This window comes from Mycteria americana, chromosome 3 (genome assembly GCF_035582795.1).
Source record: "Mycteria americana isolate JAX WOST 10 ecotype Jacksonville Zoo and Gardens chromosome 3, USCA_MyAme_1.0, whole genome shotgun sequence".
Lineage (NCBI taxonomy): Eukaryota > Metazoa > Chordata > Aves > Ciconiiformes > Ciconiidae > Mycteria > Mycteria americana.
Genome location: NC_134367.1, coordinates 97721649 through 97739713, shown reverse-complemented (window position 1 = coordinate 97739713; position 18065 = coordinate 97721649). Strand labels below are relative to the sequence as shown.

The window sequence follows — 18065 nt, the reverse complement described above, 5'->3', positions numbered from 1 at the left end:
ATCTCTTCTGTGCATTTCTCTTGTCGATACATGAGAATCCTTTTTTGCAGAAAGAATATTTACTATATATTGAAACGCACATATGTACAGTTCACACATACACATAATGTCTATATAAAAACACAGAAAAACTAGTTGCCTAACAGATTTTATTTCTATGCACTTCCTATAGCACCTATACTCCTCATCTTTAAATAGTTGTTTTTCTTTTCCCACAATCAAAGCTTTAATGAGAAGTGACCAGAAACAAATACCCAGGCCCTTCTGTCTTGGCTGAAATCCACATAATGCATGACAGCACTGAAGATCCCTGGCAGGCACCTGTCAGAAACTAACATACCATAACTTAAGAGTCAGACTTAATTATCCAAGGAGACATTTAAAGAAAAGTACATGAAAAATATGACTCAAGAAGTGCGACTATCGTGTGTATGCACTGTACTCTGTAGCGTATGCAGAGGAACAATGTAAAAAAAAAAGCCAATATCCTAGGAAAATTCTAACTAAAAGCTGTATCTATTCTGTCTATTATATCTTATAATCAAAACAATTTTGTTATTAAGGTTTGGTGGTAAATCAACTGCTGAACATGTTACAAGGACAAATGCAATCATTAAGAATTTTAACAAACATAATTTTTTCTATTTGCCTTTTTATTTTTCACATGTAATTCTGATCAGCTGACACCCAGAGAAAATCAGAGTTTTGATTTAATGGTCTATAAAATCAAATTAACTTCTTTGTAACCTTCACACGGCTGGGTCACCACATTTCTCGCTATGGCTGTCCCAGAGTATTGGCCCTTTTGTGTTCTGAAAAAGAGCCCACCAGCGGCAACAAAATGTCAGCCTTACTCAATTTCAGGCAAGAAAATAACTTGTTCAGTTTCTGATATGAGACTATCAAACCCCAAAGAGTTAAACAAGCGACCCAGCTCAAGCACCTCACCCCTTAGTTTGTACCTACCCCACTGCTCTTCTCTGAAAAGAATCCTCTGAGCCTTGCAAACCTTCAGAGACAAAGACACAAACCCATAGGGCAGGATGATGCCCCTACGTTTTGTGATTCTGATCCCTACTCTCGTTTTTCTAAATTCTTTTTTAAGTTTAAGGTAACATGCAACAGAGCCAGAGACAGCCAGCCAAGAAAAAAGCTTTCTGAGGAGAGTATATGTGAATGCAAACAAATTAGTTTTTGGAAATCTACTCTTTAAAGATGCCTAACGTGCATGAAAATCACGTAATACATGAAAATACAATTTGCTACTTTTACAAATAAGCAGGAAAAATACTGAAATACAACCCAAATAATAACATAGGATTTATTACCTTAATTACACCTATCAAGGAGAGAAGATTATAAAAAGGTGTAATGTTTACATGTAAACTGTATAGTGAGATTCAAGGTAGCATAGGTAGAAAACAAAAGTATCAAGGAAATAGAGAAACCTGTTACTTTAAAAGAACGCCAAATGTAGTAATAGACATTCTGCCTAAAATGTGAAAGAATTCTGACTTGATAATAAAAAAAATGGAAGAGTTGAAAAACTGGTTAATGTCAATATAAAAAGAATCATCAGGGCACTCAAAATATACTGAATACAACAGCAAGTCTTTGACATACTACAACGGAGTTTGTCTAAACAGCCCCACAAAAATTGTCCCCCTTTTTCAAATACGTTTTTATTAGACCAAAAGATCGATTTCCTCTCCTTACCAGGGAACATTAAAGCTTCAAACAACCATTTCAGCCAAACAGCAACTAGCATCTTCACATGATACACATCATCTAATTTTCAGATATTCAAGGAAAAGGTATCGACGAGGCTGAAAATGCTATGGCCCAGTGCTCCAGCCTGACACTTTCTAACCATAGCATGCTTGCGCTGAGCACGAACCCTAGCTGCAGCCGCGCTGGTGATACATACGTAGCTCGCGCAAGACGTGTCTGCATGTAATCGTAAGCTGCACTTGACCTTATGGCAGAGCAACAGCCAATATACAGTTGAGAGCACTTGAGCCCTTTTAAGCTTTCACCCTTACAGAGCCCTGAGGGATATGTAAAACTAACACCACATTCAGCAAACACCGGTGAATGGCCAGGGACAACAATGTTATTCAGAAACCAGTTTTATCAGCCACCTTGAAAAAAGAATATGAAACCTCACAACAACTTTCTATTGTGATACCAGTTTTCCATCCTCCTGCTATTTCTAATGATGAGTAGGTGGATTTATGTAGGATAAAAGAGTAAACTGAGTCCTGACTTGCTCTCCCTGAACTATAACCTAAGTCTACAGAGCAGCACTGGGTCGGACAGAAATTGGGCCAGAGTACATCTAAGAACTGAACTTAATTTGTATAAACAAACAAGCTTTATTTACAGTATTCCTTCATAAAATCCCAGGCTTAGAGTCTGCATGTTCTTTAAAGACTCCATTTATGTACACTTGAATGCCTATTTAAGCAAAAAACAAGAGAGCTTTCCCATGGAAACCGCACAGTGATGTTTTACTTCACACGTACACCACAAACAAGGCTGCTAACTTTCCATAATTTACTGTATTTTCTTAGGCTTGCTATTGTATTTTAGGACCAAATCTTTCGGAGAAGCTGCTTACGCAGGAGGCCACAGACACATAAATAAATGACCTAAGAGAGGCAAAGCCGGAGATGTGAACTGAGAGGAAATGGCATCTCAGCAGCTTGTAAGAAAATTTTAATATTTTTGGTTTCCCTCTTTCTAGCTGTAGGAACAGGTTAAAATTTTGCGTTTAGTTGAGAAACAAGCAATCTGGCGGCATTTGGCATCACATTATTTAATCAGTACTTGATCCGTCCCTTAGAATTAAATCAAGCCAGAGGGCAATCTCTGGGCTAAGACAATAGCGAGCTTCAGTTAGGAGATGCTATCTCTCAGCGAGGAATCTAAGTCAGTGGGCCGCAAAGGAGCCAGGTGATTTTAAAAACTTCTTAAGAGGACACAGAGAAAGAGAAACTCGATTTCATGGACTTTATCAGACAGGCATAAATTGGTCCAATTACTTCAGCAAGAACACAAGGTGTTTTTCTCTGTCAATGAAAAAGATCCTGCTAAACTGAAACTCTGATTTGAGAATTTGCCATTTAGATTTAGGTGATATGTGTCTAAGTGTGAATGCATACAATCTACTTCTATATGTATGTATTTTAGGGTAGTAATTTTGCTCCTACTTATAATTACTACTGATTGTCTCAAGGCTACAGCAAAGGGTTAAGTCCTAACTTCAAAAGAGATGCCTACCTCTGCTGGGGGCCACAAAGATAAGCATGGATACGAAGACTTTCAAGTTTAGCCCCTGAGTTGAAGGAATTGGATAGGCTCACCTGTTTAAAAACAAACAACCAACCAGCCCTGGGAGAAGGCTGGGCACAGAATCAAAGTCCCTTTGGCATGAACTTATGACAGCTCTGCCCATGAATAAGCAGGTTGTGTTGAGTTGCTGAAAACAGAGGCAGGGCTTGCCAAAACTGAGGATGAGGAAATCTCTGAGTGATGGTATGTCAAACTTGGTGGTGCTTCTATGTTCTATAAAGCAATGCGGTATTACATGCTTCATTCAATACATGACTGGATAGCTAATGAACCCAATTGGTGCAAGAACAAGCAAAAGCCATCCTTGATGGCGTCTTAAGCTCCAGTGAGGAAGATGGTGTAAACTGATCCCTCAAGTGCCTGAGAATAAGGGCGGAGAACTTGGTCAGATACCAGAACGTCAAGTGGGAGATCCTGTGGCCCTAGAACAGTAGGGCCAGAAAGATAAACAGAGCTGTTTTGTCTCAAGGGATGCCAAGCACTTGGGAGACCATTTGGCTAAGAGGGAAAAGGACTACATATAAGCAAAACCTAATAGACACACATTTAGAAACACAAACAAGTTGTCTCTGATTTATCCAGGGCTAAATTTACTTCAGCTGAGCTGAATTACATTGCTTCTAGAGGCTAAATCATGTATCCTTCCTTTCTGTTTTTATTTGGGATGTTTTGACATGGTGCTTGAACTAATATATTTAATTAGAACACTTTCCTATATATCTACATATATTCCCATATACTTGGCTACAGTATATATATATACACACACTGTATGTGTATATATAGGGGTAGGGTTATATGTATATATATACATATACCCTAACCCTGTATGTATATATACATATATCCCCATAGCATGGCTACAGTAAAAATAAAGTAGAATGAAAAATTACTTAGTTGTGTTGAAACACACTACCCTATTCTAAGAAGCCCTAGCAAATATTTTAAATGCTGTTTACATAAGGTGCTCAATTGTGTTAAAAATCTTTCTTAAAATATGCTAACACGTATCATACCATCATACTTTTCTTGATACAGATTTATTTATGGTACCTACTCAGGAATCACTAGTTGTTCCTGCAAGCAAAGCGCTTTTAACTGGAGCAGCTTCTCTGTCTCTTTGCAGCTCAATGATAGTTATTTCAGACATTGCAGCATACTTTCTTCCCCCACTTCTCATCATCTTTCTCATATTACGTATCCAGCGTAAAACTTAGATGCAAAGGCTCAAACATAAGAGTGAATAACCTCACAAAACGTACATGTGATAGTAAGTGTACACATCTAGTGCTTTTTAAAAGAACTGTTATAATACTTCTAAATTTCAAGTGCAGGGCAGAGAATTCCATTTGTATACACCCACTGATAAATGAATGCACTTAGCAGACAGCACATAGGTACTTGTAAGCTTCCAGCTGCAAAAGAAATGCATTTTGTAGTATGGTCGTAAAAAAAAAAGCCACAGTAATACTTCCACTTATTGTTTCTTTTTAAAAAAAAAAAACCAAACCAAAATACTGATAATATTCTGATAGAGAAAAGAAACAAGTCCACAAAAAAAATTTTCATATTTGATCAAGAAAGGGCTCTCCTAGACAGTATGGTATTAAAACCAAATACTAGCAAAAAAATTTCTATTACAATGCATCAAAATCCAAAATCAAATGTTACTTGATGTTCTCCATAAAATTTAAATTAGTATAAAATCTGCAAATGCTTCAGTCAATTGTTGTTTGCTTCCATCATTTCCAAATTACAATCAGTCTCTGACCATGCCATTCATTTGATTTACTCAGCTTGAACTATTTTCATTCGACTCTTATTTACGCATCTTTGCTAATTTAATTCCATCTTCTGATTGTCATTCAAAACGTTCATCCCAATATACCTTGTTATTTATGCAGTTTGATGCCTTTACGTGCTGAGCAACGGATGATCAGCCTGCTTAAATCTCTTGCTGTTCTAACATTTTTACACTTTGCAAAATCGAAATACGGCAGCAAGGCCGTTGCCCATATTGCTCCATTCAGGTAAAATCTGTTCTGCGTCATTAGAAGACAGGGATAATATCTAGTATACAAAAGGGGCACCACTGCCCATGGCAGCTTGCCCTTGCAACACAACCACTCTGGGGAGGCTGTCCTGTCTTCTTTAACTAAGGGGGATACTCGGAGCAAAGCGGTGTCTCCCCAGCCTGAAACAAGGGCTTGCAGAAAAACTGCAGAGGAAAGAGTCAGAGATTCTCTGTTTCTAGCCAACAGAAAAAGCAGTAGAGAAAAAGATACTCAGACTTTCAGATAACTTTCTCAAGTTATGATAGGACTGCCTCCTATGCCAGCTTGGTGGTTTGCTCTACCTCCTCCTGTTCTTCCGTGTCTTTTTATTACAGCCTTATTCCATATCTTTCAGGTTTTTCTTCCTTGCCCTCCCCATCTCGCATGCTTCCCTTGAGGGTCCCCCCGACGCCAACACAAAACCGTGGAGTTACCTTGACTGACTGCTATCATGCAGATTACTCCTGCTGGGGGCTATCTTGTCTACTTAGATTGGAAGCTCTTTGGCGCAGAGATTGTCACCACTCTGTGCCCATACAACGCCTAGCAGAAGAAGTCTTCTTTTGATCAGTCTTCTGGCACTAATGTAATAAGCATAGTTAATAAAGTATCTGTCTATACTCATATATGGGAAACACTAGGACTATATGAGAACAGAAACAGGTTCAGCTTTTATAACACTGGAAATCTACAGTTAAATCCATGAAATTTCTACCGATAGATGACCGTGTAACAAATGGAGTATTTCGTAGGAAACAGCAATCTGACTTACTTTGCTCTCTTGGCCATTTCATTGCCATCCCAGCGGGGGCTGTAAGGGTAATTCTTCTGGGCCTGGGAGTACAGCTGGCCACTGTTAGTGAAGTGGTAGACGGACTGAAATGTTAGGGTTGGTTGGTCTCGAGGAAAGTAGAGGGGTAGGTCAACTGAAATAAAAAAAAGGAAGAAAAAAAAAATAGAGAGTCACAGAAATACAACATTGTGGGTTTTTTTCCTTTTTTTTTTCCACTGGGAATATATCATTCCTTTCTATTGATTTAAAGGTGACAGAACAGGAGAAATTGATGATTACTTCTAAACCATACTTACGCACTTCTTGTAAGTAATGATTCCAACATATTGTTGTATGGGACAGTTTGCTTTATCAAAACATTTTTGTAAATTACATAATTAAAAAAATGTTTAGCTAGTGTATTTCTATGCTAATCAACATTTACACCATGATTATTTTGTTATAGAAAAAATAATGCAGTATTTTCCTTTATAGTGCAATTTTCCCTTTCAAAAATGTACAAAATACATTCTGTTTATGCTTTCCATTTAAGAAACAAATTTCTCTTTATCTGCTTTAGCCAATTCATTTTAGTGCCCCTATGGACATCAAAAGCATTATCATTCTCATTTTACAGCTGTCTGAGACTTAAAGTGGTTAAATGATTTGATAAAGGATGTAGAAAGATTCAGTCACATGAGTTGGAAAAGATCTCAACTCGCTGTCATCTGTTAGACAAAAAAAACCCCCACAAAACCAAAAACACACTGCAAAGTCACTAATACCCAAAATATCTCACTAAAAATAAAAATCAGAACCTCTTAGTTCCCTTTGCTTATCACTGTCTCATGATCAGCTAGGTCTGGCAGAACAACAAAATAGTCTACAACAGTTAATAATATGGTCACCAACTGGTTTTTAGCTTAACTTTTTCATTGCTAGATTTATACTTAAGATTTTCTTGGTCTACTTTTAATTTCAGGAGGCTTCAGAAATCTGTAGTTAAACTGAGTTATGACAACAGACTTGAATTATTTACATTAAATGTCTAATCTAATACCAAAATTAACAGAAGAATGTGCATTTCTTTTAAAGGTGTAGACTTCATTTGTAAAGTACCTATGACTGTACTTTTTGTTATCTTCCAAATCACAATTCTTTAATTCCTCACAATGAAAGAACACTGCAATGGAACAGTAACTCCCTGTAAATCTTAAATCATTTTTCCTATTGGTATAGCAATGAGTGAAATAAATTAATATGATTATAATTCATTCATATGAGCCTGGGTTCTCAGTATTCTCTCTTTGTGACTTCACAGTCCTTTTTAAAGAGAAGGAAAGACTCCTAACTTAATAAACAGGTTGTAAAAGCTGAAGTAAGAGTCAAAGCAGCTGGCAAAATCATTACAAACAGAATTTTAAGAAAGAGAAAGGAACATTACAGGACTGAACCCATGCTCAGGTGGAACAGGATCTCCCCTCCAGTACGCTTGGTAATGCATTATATTTTCTACTTTTAAATACTTCATGGAGCATTGCCTTTGAAATCTCTGCTCATAGACTGAGATATCAGTGTAAGACAGATTTTATTTTTCTAAATCCCATGCTACCATCCTGCTAGTCCCTTCATTTTTCAGTTTTTCTAATCATGTCTGAATACTTGGATGTGCATCAGCCAAACCATAGCTCCCTTTTCCCTGAATTGCCCTCCGAGCTCTATGAGTAAAACCGTTTGTAGCCATGAAGTACACAAAACTGAATGTGATATTCCAGCTGTAGTCTCAAAATACAACAAATCACTGTGGGCAACAGCATTTCCTCAGTACATGACCCAGCGTCTGAGCTACACGTGATAACTCCCTGAGTCCTGGTGACTCAGCTCACACAGCAGCTTCCAGGAGATATTTAAGTAGTAATGACATGGGCAGAGTTCTGCTAATTTGAGGGCAGATCACTGCTGTAACAAAGGCTAGATTCAAAGATTGCTCTGTCAAATTCCTCTTTATAACATGATTATTAAATAACAACCCGAAAAACATCGGTGTATCGAGGCCATTTAGCAGCAAGCAAGCTATCTCCTCCCCTCGCAGATGGTACGTGCGTGCCACAGCCTCTGAAGGACTTCACCGTGGAAAAGAGTATGAAGCAAGGAGACGGACTCTCCATTTTAACATTATAAAAATACTTCTTCAGCTCTGAGTGCTTAAAACCTGTTCCTCTAGTGCATCTTTTTCCTTCTTAAGTACCAACTCCTTAAAGGAAAACTACTCTGTATGCTTGTGTATTTTATCACTGTGTGAAAGCAATAACAAACTTTAGCAAAACACTTGGGTAATAGTTCAGTCCTTATACTTAACTTTTTACTTGAGAATTTCTAACTTTCATTAACTTTCCTTTGAAAAGCTCTGTCTACATAACGGGGGCAAGTAGAAGCAGTTTTCTTCCTGTTACCTAAAACTAAAGGTTTGCACTTAAGCGAAAGTATCTAGCACTAGAAACGCTGTTTAAATGGATAATCAAGACATTGCTGTCACTACAGAGATGCTTCCATTCATTAGAAGAAGCCTTTCTTTTATAAAAATATTTTTCCAACACCGGTGTCACAAAAATGTAACAGAAAGCATTTTCTTCTTCTATTAGCCAAAACCTGTCTAGGAATTTTCAGGAATTACTTACATTACAAACTGTTAAATCAGATAATCATATTAGATTTAAAATGGTGCACCCCACATCTGGCCAACAGCAGTATCATCCTGAACTGCAAGTAGAGTTTTGAAAAATTTGACCTGCCTTTGATTTCTCACACTACCCTTCACCTAAAATCGCCGAAGTCCCATTTTTCTAACCCAAGTGTTTCCTTAATACAAGGTGTGAGATGAGTCCAGACCAAGTAAAAAAACCTGTCCCTAATTCTGGAACACCACCACACCTAAAAGACCAGTAAACAGGAAATAGCCTTGAGTTGTAAAGTGTTATACATATCTCAAGGTAGCCAGCTATTATTTCAGCAGTAGGAAGGGAAGGCAAGAACTCACTTCCGCCGCAGTGGATGCCCGTCCATTGACACTGTGAGCGCACAGAATGCTTGGACTTGGGGTGAAGCGTTTTATCGTACATGAAAAATAAGCAAATACCATTGGTAATCAACGCTAGCAAGGTGCTTTGAAGATAAAAGGTCAAATTCTGCTCATAGTCACACAGGTTGATAAAGAAAATTTTTCTTTTTACCTGGTCGTATATGGCAAATTATAAAATGCACTTTTGTTTGGCATGCTAGTTACCTAAGAACTACAAAAATGTATTCATGTTGAATACAAGTACTATTTCCAAATAACAGCTGACTCACAAAGTACCCTGGTGATATGTCTGCAGAAAATAAGCAGATGACTCATGTCTGTAAATTCCTGAAAGTACCAATAGACCCCTTGCTTAGTCATCTTTTGCTTGGATGCTGGGTTCACGAGCTCTGTAAACTATAATGAGGGATCTAGCTCTTAGTAGGACTCTCTCTCCCTTTTTTCCTCTCTTCTAAACAGTGCAAATTATCTCCCTAAAAATAACTTCATCTACGTAAGTGAGTCACTTCAACTAGCAAGCTTATACAAGTCATGCAGTTAAGCAGTAATATTTGGTTATGAAGGTAAAAATCTTGCTGTCAAACTCAGATTTAAAACCAAAATTATGTCAGAGGAAGTCCCATTTACCCCTTCTCTCACAGAAATAGAAACATTTCCTTTGGAAAATTTAAACAATTAGCTCATTCAGGAAAGTAAAGCTTTCTAATTCAGTTGCATGCTCAAAGTAATTTAATCCTGATGATTTCTTACTTTGGCTTTCCTAAGCATCATACTGTTAATATAAGAGGAGCTCGAAGCAGCAGACTGGAGGAAGAAGCCAATACCATAGTAAAACACTGCTTTCTCCTATGTTACAATTTACAGATCATTTTTTAAAAGTCAAGTTTTAGAAAGCCATAGCGTGAAAATCACATCTTTATGAAAGCTCTACATGAGCAGAACTTGGAGGGCTGTTTTGGGTAATTAAGCATTGAGTAAATTCTTCGGTGACTGAACCCTAATTTTCCCACACAGTTCATAAGAAAGCAAAAGAAAAAGGACCTGCTTGTTGAGAATGAGTCATGTTGTAAAGAACTTAATTACAGTTTATAAATAGTTGAAGTTGCTCGCTTTTTGAAACATAAGAAACTATCAAGAAGTAACACACAAATTTGCTTCTCTTGACTTAGTTAGCATATAATGCATACACATATTCAAAACATAGTTATCTTAAAGCCAAAATCCTGAGTCATTAATAACTGAAAAACTGTGCAATGAATCAGTAGGGTTTAATTGTTCATTTTCTTAAAGAACAACCATCTGAGATCTGGAACAGGTTACCTAGTTTGTTAAGCTTATGTCAACAACTACAGAGTTGATTTCGACAGTCTTACTAACTTTAAAACAATATCTTTAGCATCTAATTTTATATCTTTTTAAACAGGGTATGAAATGCGGAAGGGATGTCTTGGCAAAAGCATATACCAGTGCTGATATAGGGTTTCTGAAGGAAAAATGCTCAGAAGAAAAAGGCAGGTTTACCACAGTGCTCCCCTCCCTGCCTTCCAGTACTGAAGAGAAGAGAAGGGAAAACAAAACCGTGCTTGAAATGCATGCTGACCATACAAATATTTCAAAGTACTTAGATGGTAATATTTAGAAAATTTTCCATATACTGTTCCCCTGTTCTAGAGAAAAGGTTTATTCATCCTTTGCACGGCACTGGATAAATCTAGATTTTTTTTTTCACAGAAGTCAACATTTACTCACTGAACGTTACGCACCATTTTAATGCTTAGATGATACTATACCGGTTATCTTATTAACCTTTGGGATGCTTGAATCTGCTGCAGTTTATTGCACCTGTAATTTGTTTTGCACTCATAAACACTGGCTGATCTGGACATTTTACTGCTGAGATTTCTACTTCTACAAGATTTCATGGCCTGCACAACCTTAATTCAATCTCTACTTGCTTTATGGAGCAGCCTTCAAACTCAAGATAACACAGTATTCTTTCCAGTTCAGTTCCCAGGCTGGACAGAGCTGGCCAAAGGAGACACTGTTCTGGTTTGCCCCATCTGACAGACTCTACCCCTCCGCATTTAATTACTGCACAACTCTGAAGCCTTGCTCTGATTAGGTATGCATTCATTTCTGCATGAGCTTTTCAATGTGACGGTTCTAATCATCGTAAGAAATGATGATAGCTACATAAAGTATTAAAAAAGTTGTTTCACAGCATCTTCATGACTTGAGAGGCTATTTAGGGACTCCAGACTGGGAATGAAGGAATAAAGGAAACAAGGAAAGGACAGTCAACCTGTCTACTGATGCTGAGTGCCAGCCTGTGGGACCCAATTCTTCTGAGACTTAATAGTAGAAAATACTTTATATAGCCAAACACAACTCCTTCCAACGTTGACTGCCATAGTAGGTACTTCAGAATCAATGATTACTAGACACGTGAAAAGTTTTGTTTAAATTATTTCACCAGAAAAACAAGCAGAGTACAGGAAAGATGTGCCAAACCCAAATCTCCAGAGAACACTGAACAATCTTAGCCTGATACTATCCGTTCTCTTCCCCAAATCCCCTGACTCACTCCTTACTTATCATCCAACTTTGGCCAGAGGCTGCCTTGCATTCAAGTACTTCTGATGAAGTAAGTAATGGAAACAGGAAACACATATGCCAGGCTCCAGAACTGTCTCTTATTAGTATATATTAATCATCTTTTTGCTTGTTCTTTTTTTGGTTCAGTGAATTTCACATTCTCTCTGCCGTTACTTGCAACGGAGGCCACACTGCTGGGAAAAACAACTTGTGGGTTTGAATGCACTGCCTCAAACTGAAAGGTTCCTTGAACTCAGAGCTCTCCAGTTTTTCATGATGTGTTAATACGGACGAGACCCATGTGAATTTACAATGCAACTCGGTGGTAACACAGATACCATATTATATAATGCTCCTTACAGACCTATCAAGCTCTGTTTTAAAAAGAAAATTTCTAGTAGGTTTCCTGGCATGAATTCTCCTGTGGGAAAGCTGTTCCAGGCAGCCTGTACGATGGGCGAAAAATCTTCACCTAACTTCAAGGGAACACAGCTATCTTCAGCTTTTACACAGAAATTCCAGTACAGAAGGCCTTTCAGCAATCATACCGGTCACCGCATCTACTGAGGAACCTGAACAGATTCAGCCGCAAGCATTTTGGGGACTGTAGTGGCTAGCACAAATCTCTGCAGGGCAGGATTTCAGGCTATTTTGCCTAGTGAATCTTTCCTCGACTCTTGTGTGCTGAAGGCCTTTAGCCTACATTCTGCTGGCAAAAAATGAAAGGGTGAATTTGGCTCAACACACACGTAGAATTACTAAATGCCACAGCTACCCTGCTTTGGTGTGTGATGATGTAGTCCTGCAAGAATGAGAGAGCAAGGATGACAAATAACATATCAATGGCATTAGTGTGGGACTTTAGGCTAACAGAGCACAGCCATAGGAATTTGAATTTGTTAAATATTATTAGGGCTAACATCCCTTCCGGAGAAAAACAGGTTCTTTGCAGGAAGATGCTATTTTGAAATCAACATTTCAAATCAAATTCATTTCAAAAACATTTCAAAATTTGAAATCAACATTTCAAAATTTCAAATGTGAAAGGAAAAGCTGTTTATGGAATTTTAGTTGAGACACTTATGGCACTTTGGGTGTGTTGGTAATCACAGCTGGTTTTGAAATAATGACGTCTGCCCTTGCTATGGGAAATATCCACCCCATTGGCAAAGTCAACACTTACATAGTAAATTAATAAGATGACTTATATACAAAATAATTTCAAATAAATGCTATGAAAATACAAGTAAGCATTATGAAAAAAGACAACTACATTTTTCTTAACTGCATCAGTTATGTATCAACTGAATGTACAATAGCAAACAATGGAAGATAAACATTGAAATGTGATTGTAAAAATGGAAAAATGGCAATATTTGGGATTATGACAGTTTATGTGAATATATGAAATTCACAGTTCCTTGTTTTGTACTGGGAAATGGGTCTGGCAATGGAATAACTCACTAAGGAGCCAGTCCTGTAATAGCATTTGTATAATGATTGATCCTCATAACAACACAAGATCTTCTTGACCTTTGTCAGCAACTATAATATTCAAGAACGGGAAGGGAGCCCACTGAGTTGTTTAGAAGATAAAGTTATTTTAGAAGGTCATTAGGAAGAATTCAGCTGGGATAAAAAAGGAGGAAAACTGCAAAGGAACCTTTTCTTTAGCACAGGTTTAACGCATTACCTCCAGAATGCGAGGCTGCTGACAGCAGTCATTGAAAGTGCTGGCAAATGCCCAGTTTGCAGTAACTTTGGTGATGTTCATAGTGACATTAAGGAATGCTTGAAGGAATCTAATTTTCCTTATTTTTTGTCTCTTCTTTTTTTAATTGGACAGGAATAACTTTCAGTTATTGTCAGTCCAGGCTAGATTTGAAATAAGAATTGCTTGTTCTTTTTTTTCCAAATTTTTGCACCAACAGTATGTCCCTTTCCCTAACGTGTCTTATGACAACATCACATCTATGGAAATGGCCAACTTCAAAGTCTCAAATATAGAAGTGGTTACCTTTCATTCCAGCGCTCTTAGACAGCCCTTGCATCTTTCTGAATAATGGAAACAATGACTTGTGACAGATTGAACTGTTCTGACACATTAGAGAGAGTACATTTGTTTCCTTGTGGATTTCAACAAGACTAGAGTAAATTCATGACTAGTTTTCTTTCTTTTGGTTTGTTAGTTGTTGTTTTTAAATACAAAGTATGTAACCCATTTTTATTTGAAGAGGACTGCAAGACACTGCTGTATCTATCTTGTGGTTCTCATTCCACTGATAATGGGAACTACAATATAGTTTAGGCACCAATGGCAACTAGATTTATGATTACTATTGTTTTGATTTTCTTGCAACATAGGCAGATGATATGGTTGTAAAAATATCCCATGTCTTTATTGTAACATGTATCTTTCTTTTTAAGTACCCCATCCTTCATAGAAATCCAGCATTTTAAAAAAAGTGACAAAAATAGTTTAAATACCTTAAGTTACAGTCATGTGCTGCAGACAGAGTATCTAATTCTTCGTTTAGTCTTACAGAGGAACTAAATAACAGATCAAATCAAGATATTCTTCAAGCAGTTTCCAGCTATGTGGTCAAAGACCATGAAAAAGTGATGTAACTTAGCCCGAAAACTGCTTTATAATGTCTTCTTGCTTTGGAGTGTCATCACCCACCTCAACTATGTCATACTCTTTTGGACTTTTACAGCACTTTTACAGGACTTTTACCTCCTAAAAATATCCCATGGAGTATCTCATAATCCTATACTGAGCCCAAAGAAATGGCATAATGGCCTCCCAGGTCTTTTTCTTCTGTAATTCCTGTAACCATTTTTTGGCACAGGATTTGATTATTTTAATTAAAAGAAAGGCTTTTTATTTTTACCTCACTAGCTTCAGCTAGTGACATCTATTTAGCTTTATTTTTACTTCAAATCCTCAAAGATCTTCACTCCCTCCCCCTTCCGTTTTTATTTCCTTTTATTGTTTCTGCTGTAACAGTTTCTATAGTAACTTCTCTAAGTGCTGATGAGATTGATGCTACTAAAAGCTGCCTCTTCTCCATCTGAATTGCTTGAAGCTTATACTTTAAATACAGTTGCAGTTGTTATGGGTGTAAAAAGCAAGCTGTGCCCTTTCTTGGCACAGGCTGGTGACCATCGCATGTAACTGGTGGAGAAAAGGCGAAAACTTTTCCTCTGCTTTCCCAGTACAGAGACGTACTGCTAAATGCTGAGAAGTTTTACATTACTTTCCAGCAGGACAGGAAGACTTCTAAAGCACGTTTCTACCTGAAAAGCAGCTGTGCAAAAACATTGGCTTCTCTCAATGACACTTTATTAAGCTTATGAGGCTTGCAAGTAAGTTCTTTTTCCTGTTTTAAATGCTGCCTGGGATTTGAAAGGAAACTGATTTATTTCGTTCTCATCTGTGATCAGCGTGACATTATCCTGCAGGTCAAGAGGACCCTTTGCTGACACAAAAGCACCCTTTGCTGACACACATGCTATCCTGTTCTTTCAAGCTCTGCTCCGTGTAGGCTTACAGCTTTCAAATCACAACGCAGTGTAATCCTGCCTGACCCAACTAGCCAACTAAGCCACTCCAGATACTTTTAAAGCTAAACTGAAACCTACTTTACTGCAATATAGGCCCAGTGGGCTCCTTCCCACTCCTGAATGTTACAATTTATCACTTTTGCCCTTGAAGCCACCTTTCACAGTTCTAAAGGCTTATCCTTCTATTGCCATTTCATGACCTAAAGAACTAGTTTGTGGAACACATTCTTTTAAGCCATGCTTTCTAGACTACCAGTCATTTTTGGTGCTCTCTTGTGAATACTCCATTTGAAGATGAAGCGAGACAAATAGCAGGATCACAGCCCTAAGCTTCAGGGAGCAGACATTGGGCCATTCAGGGATCTTGCTCCTCCCATGGAAGAATCCTATGGGATAATGGTCCTGGAGAGAAGAGAGGTCCATGATCACCTCCTCCAAGCTCAAGAATGGTCCATGCTAACGAGCAGAATGTCAAGCAATAGTAGCAGGAGGCCTACATGGATGAACAAGGAGCTCCTGACAAAACTCAAACATAAAAAGGAAGCACATGAGATGTGGATGCTCTCTGAGCATGTGGAGACCGGGTTGGGAATGTCAAAGCTCACCTGGACTTGAATCTGGCAAGGGGAGTTCAGGACAACAAGATGGGCTGCCACAGGAACAGCAAAAGGAAGACTAGGGAAAATGTGGGGCTGCTGCTGCTGAATGGGGCAGGGGAACTGGTGATAAAGGAGACAGAAAAACAGCTTAAGCACTCCCTCCTTCCCTCATTTAGACATTTAAGCATCTTTGTGACCAGTTCCATCTCTAAACCAAGGTGTATTTCTTATTATTCAAAAGTAAATTATATTTATTTCATAAAAGGCATGCAGCAGTCGCCTTTGTGTGCCATTGCTGTGTCACATATGGATTCTTAGAAAAAGTCTACTTTGGTGACAAAGTAATTGTCAGTGGGCAGAAAGAGGAAGGAGATAGGGAAGAAGAATTCAGAAAATCTTTCTTTTCTTCATGCAGCTCTTATTTCTAGAAATTTCCTCTCTGTAATAATCCTGTAGTTTTCTGTATCGTCCTGCTTTTTTCTGAAAGCATTGCCTGGTATTGATCCCAGGACCGATCCATGTGAAACCCATGCTCATCATCTCATTTCCAGACTAAAAAGAAAGTATTTGCTTTCTACTTGCTACTATGAGCAATTTTCAACTTGCTGTATCTCACACCTTTAACATAGTTCTCACCTTAGAGAAAAACTATCTGTGAATGCCATGTGAGACAACGTCAAAATGTGTAGACACAAGACATAGAGTAAGAAGAAAAAGTGCCACAATCTGTACTCAAATCCCAACTCTGTCAATGACTTTTTGTGACCTAATTACTTTTTTTCAAAAATGGAGTGGATAAAATAGGATAAAATATCACTTCCCTATCTCAGGCATCTTTTCTGAGAATTTTTTAGTTATCTGTCATATACTTGGGCACATAGTAGTAGGACTTTAGATATATCTATTAGATAGGAAAAAGCAATAGTTCACTTTTCTGAAAAGTGCAATTTTATAAAAAGTTACTACAAAACCTTTCAGTCCATTTGTTAAAGTGCTCGTAGTTCCTGGAAGAACGTCAATTAACGTCTACAGCAATATACTACAGTTTTAAAAGTATGGCAAATATATGTGTTTCTCAGAAATTAAAAAGGTAACATCCACAGCAAAGTGACACTTAAAAATACTTTGCCAGTCCACCCACATCAGGCCATCATAAAATACTTGTAAAACCTAACTCCTATTGCAACAGTTGTTTCCCATTTGTTGCTGTTCATACCAAGTTTTACGAATCACCTTGTATCCATTCTCCCTTTTTTAGCAGAATTATAAATATGAACCTAAAACTAGTTTATACTGAGTGACATGATTACAAAACGAACACAGAGAGACAGAAAAAGAGGAAAAGAAAACCTCTGTTTTCAGCTTCACTTGCATCCATTATGAATAACCTAAATGTGGAAAATCTCAGTCAGCTCATGTGCAAGTAAATAGCCAGGATGGAATCAAAGGAACATGATGTTTAACGTACTCTTAATGACAAAAATTAAATTATCAGCTTTCACTACAAATTTCAAACTAAATCTAGTTGGCAGTGTCCCTTAAAAATAAACAAGAAAAGTACGCAATGGAGAAAAATGATCAGCAAAAGGCTAATTAATTTTCCAAATGCTGCAATTCAGTCCTAGGATTAGCCCCTGCCTATGGCTAGTTAACTGCAGAACTGTGTGCCTGTGACTCAGGCTACTTTTTCCATCACACTGCCTGATCCACAGCACTGCAGCTTTCATTGACTTCAGTTAAGCGATACTTACCTCACTACACAGGACATGTCAGAGAACGCTTTGTTTTGTGGTGATTAAAACAATGTACAAAGTTTTGAAGAGACCCCGTCTTTTCAGGGTATATTTTGGTGTAGGCAGAACGACATACGCTCAGGAACTTTCAAGACCAGATTCAAAGAAAGACATGGTAGCAACTAAAACTACTGAGAGAGTCAGAGGAAAAGACCGTCTCATGAGACACACTTACCTGCTTCCTGAACAGTCAAAAAATTACTCCCAAGCATAGGATCCAAATGGTTTTTGACTTCTGCCAGCCAGTTTTAC

At 37.8% G+C, this 18065-nt stretch overlaps 1 protein-coding gene across 2 annotated transcripts in view; it reads right to left on the bottom strand.

Moving 5' to 3' along the window:
* Positions 1-18065, bottom strand: part of BABAM2 (BRISC and BRCA1 A complex member 2) — a 177945-nt gene that overhangs the window by 17331 nt on the left and 142549 nt on the right. For both annotated transcript variants that reach the window (XM_075496226.1, XM_075496227.1), the window contains one exon: positions 6181-6334. In XM_075496226.1, the coding sequence (XP_075352341.1) occupies positions 6181-6334 (154 nt within the window). The remainder of the gene's footprint in view (positions 1-6180; positions 6335-18065) is intronic.